Source organism: Priapulus caudatus, unplaced genomic scaffold (assembly GCF_000485595.1).
Source record: "Priapulus caudatus unplaced genomic scaffold, Priapulus_caudatus-5.0.1 Scaffold1758, whole genome shotgun sequence".
In the NCBI taxonomy this organism is placed as follows: Eukaryota; Metazoa; Priapulida; class Priapulimorpha; order Priapulimorphida; family Priapulidae; genus Priapulus; species Priapulus caudatus.
This window is the reverse complement of record NW_014578819.1, coordinates 21,913-24,729: the sequence shown is the minus strand read 5'-3', so window position 1 is coordinate 24,729 and position 2,817 is coordinate 21,913. Positions and strand designations below refer to the sequence as shown.

The following is a 2,817-nucleotide window of genomic DNA, read 5'->3' as shown; positions in this document are numbered from 1 at the left end:
TGGGCAGTTTTACCGATCTCGGAATGATCTTCAAATTTGGCATGAAGGGCGTTATGGTAAAGCGAAGACGCCAATCGTTTTGGTGTGGGCGGAGTCCAGTTGCCATGTAACAACATTTTTGTGAAATATTGTAGAACCTGTAACTTGTGCTGTTTTTACCCGATTGTCATGGAATTTGGCACACAGGGCCGAATATAACATGTCCTATAATATATATAATATATATATGTATTATATATTATATATATATATTGATGACAATCATAATTAAATATAAATTTTAATACAAATTTAATACAAATATTAAATTTAAATTTTTAATTTAAATTTCAATATAATTTAAATATAAATTTTAATACAAATATAAATTTTATGACAATCGGGTAAAAAGTGCAGAAGTTACAGGTTCTAGAATATTTTGACAAAAAATGTTGTTATCATGGCAACGATGACTGCGCCCACACCAAAAACGATTGGCGTCTTCGCTTTACGATAACGCACCTTCATGCGAAATTTGAAGATGATCCGAGAAGAACTGCAGCCGGTAGAGCGTTCACAAGGAAATCTCTGCGGCGGCGGCGGCGGCGCGCCGATGCCAAACCCATAGTATCCCCACGAACTTCGTTCGGGGGATACAATAAGGGCAGACTATACATGTATTTTTTATCTATTACATTGTATCTATTTCTGTATTTTTTGCGTAGTTTGTGCTCGGTCTATATCTGCTAAATCTATTACAAAAAACCAACCTAAACAAGATTTGTATTTTAAAATTAAATAATACCACATATTATATACATGTTGTATTATTTATCTTGAATGCGATATCCCAGACCTTTCTATAATTCAGATCCTATCTCAATTCTGCATGTTCGGTGGGAATTCACGACAAAATCGCGGAATCAAATTAAAAATCGTTCTTATTACCAATAGATGGCGCTACATGAGCGCAAGTTTACGAGTTCTCTATCTCCACCAACAAATACTGCCACGCTCTTACTTTGTTCGTGTCACTATGCAATCAACGTAACTAGCACACTACCCAAGTACGAGTACATTAATTAATACAAATATGTTAAAAAAAATAACTTTAGCGAAAGACATCTTGTTGGAATAATAAATAAGGCTCCAGTGTCCATGCTAAGCTACACGTGGAAGAGAGAAATGATGGCTGGGAGACAATCAATGCCTCAACATCTCAACATAACATCGCTACATACTTATTACACCATTATGCATTCAAAACTAAAAAACCCTGTTGTTGTATTCAACGCACCAGCCAGTTTCCCCATGTGTTTAGGGACAGCCGTAAATTGTTATATGTTCGTTCAGATAGAAGCCAAACTGCTTCTCATTCCCGTAAGAAACCGCGTAAATGCTGCCAGATATGAAACTAAATTCTCTCCAACGAACCTCAAAATCAAGTGAACGTTACTCTGCATCGCAACCAACATTCCGGTTGTTGTCAGCGATGCGGATTTCACCATAAGGTAAGCACGATGCGTGCTGACCCCCGGTGTGAACAGACGGAGACGATTAGAGAGAGTTGGAGGTGTTCGGAGGCGACAAACGACCTTTGATCTTCTCTCCGACCTTGACAAACTCCGGTTTTCTTCGTTCTTCTTCCTCGATCTTCTGTCTTTCCATCTTGTCCTTGTTTTCATCCTGGATGACAACCAACAAGAAGCCATTACGTATATAATTACGATTTCAGAGTATATATATAAATCATGCTGGATACACGGACGTTTCTGAACTAGAGAGAGTCATACTGTTCATCTTAGGCTTGTTTATCTAAGATCCAACCTGCTGCTGTATGAGCCCATGCTCTATATAGGAGCCGAGTTTACGTTAGACACTCAGATGGATGATACCACCTCCACGTCCATTACATCGTTGATGCATCAAAAGTGAAAACGGCTAGTTTTCAATTGCAGGACGCTCGAGGTTTTGAAACACGACCCCGGACATTCGCCGTCGCCTGATGAGAAAATGTGTCCCCAACCCAAACACTCATCCTGTCCCCTACGTGTTGCACACTGGACATTAACCCTGGATATATCACGTATCATACCAGCGACTTGCTCTGTAACATTCAACCAAGAGTCAATAATAAAAAAATTAGAATTTTTTTAGAATTTTTTTTAGAATTAGAATTTTTTTTAGCAATTTATAAGCAATAATAATTTCTATTATGTACTCTTGATACAACATATGTCACACTCATTGACGTGCACACCACCCCAATATACGCCCCACCCCCCCAACGATGGCCACACTTGGACGCGTGTAGACCTATATGCAGCCCCTCCACAATTACCAGTTGAAGCTGATTGGCTCGTTTCTCCAGCTGCATCTCAAAGCTGGAGCGTTTGGTCATCATCTCCTCCTTCTCCTTTTTCTTGCAGGCCTGCTCCTGTCTCCGGTCCAACTCTTTCTTAAGCTCCGTTTTCTGATTTAGCACGTTAATGCCTCTGTAAAGAAATGCAACTCGGTGTTTATGTGGTCGGAGGCTGGCCCTCATACACACACGCACGCACGCACGCACGCACGCACACGCACACGCACACGCACACGCACACACACACGCACACACACACACACGAACACACAGTATACTCTCTTTCACTCTCGTGTGTTCTGTCTTTCTCTGATGCCCCACCTTTCCCCCACCTTCTCTCGCCCTTTCATCCTCTCCCTATCCTTCTATCTCGCTTTCCTCTACCTCAATTTGCTACGTGGGCCTCTCTCTCTCTCTCTCTCTCTCTCTCTCTCTCTCTCTCTCTCTCTCTCTGTCTCTGTCTCTGTCTCTGTCTC

The 2,817-nt window shown here is 41.0% G+C and overlaps 1 protein-coding gene across 1 annotated transcript in view; it reads right to left on the bottom strand.

The window, feature by feature from the left end:
- Positions 1-627: 627 nt before the first annotated feature.
- Positions 628-2,817, bottom strand: part of LOC106817533 (protein FAM107B-like) — a gene marked incomplete at its 5' end in the record, with an annotated part of 3,356 nt that continues 1,166 nt past the window's right edge. The window contains 2 exon segments of the mRNA XM_014822205.1: positions 628-1,665; positions 2,321-2,474. Coding sequence (XP_014677691.1) covers positions 1,537-1,665; positions 2,321-2,474 — 283 coding nt within the window.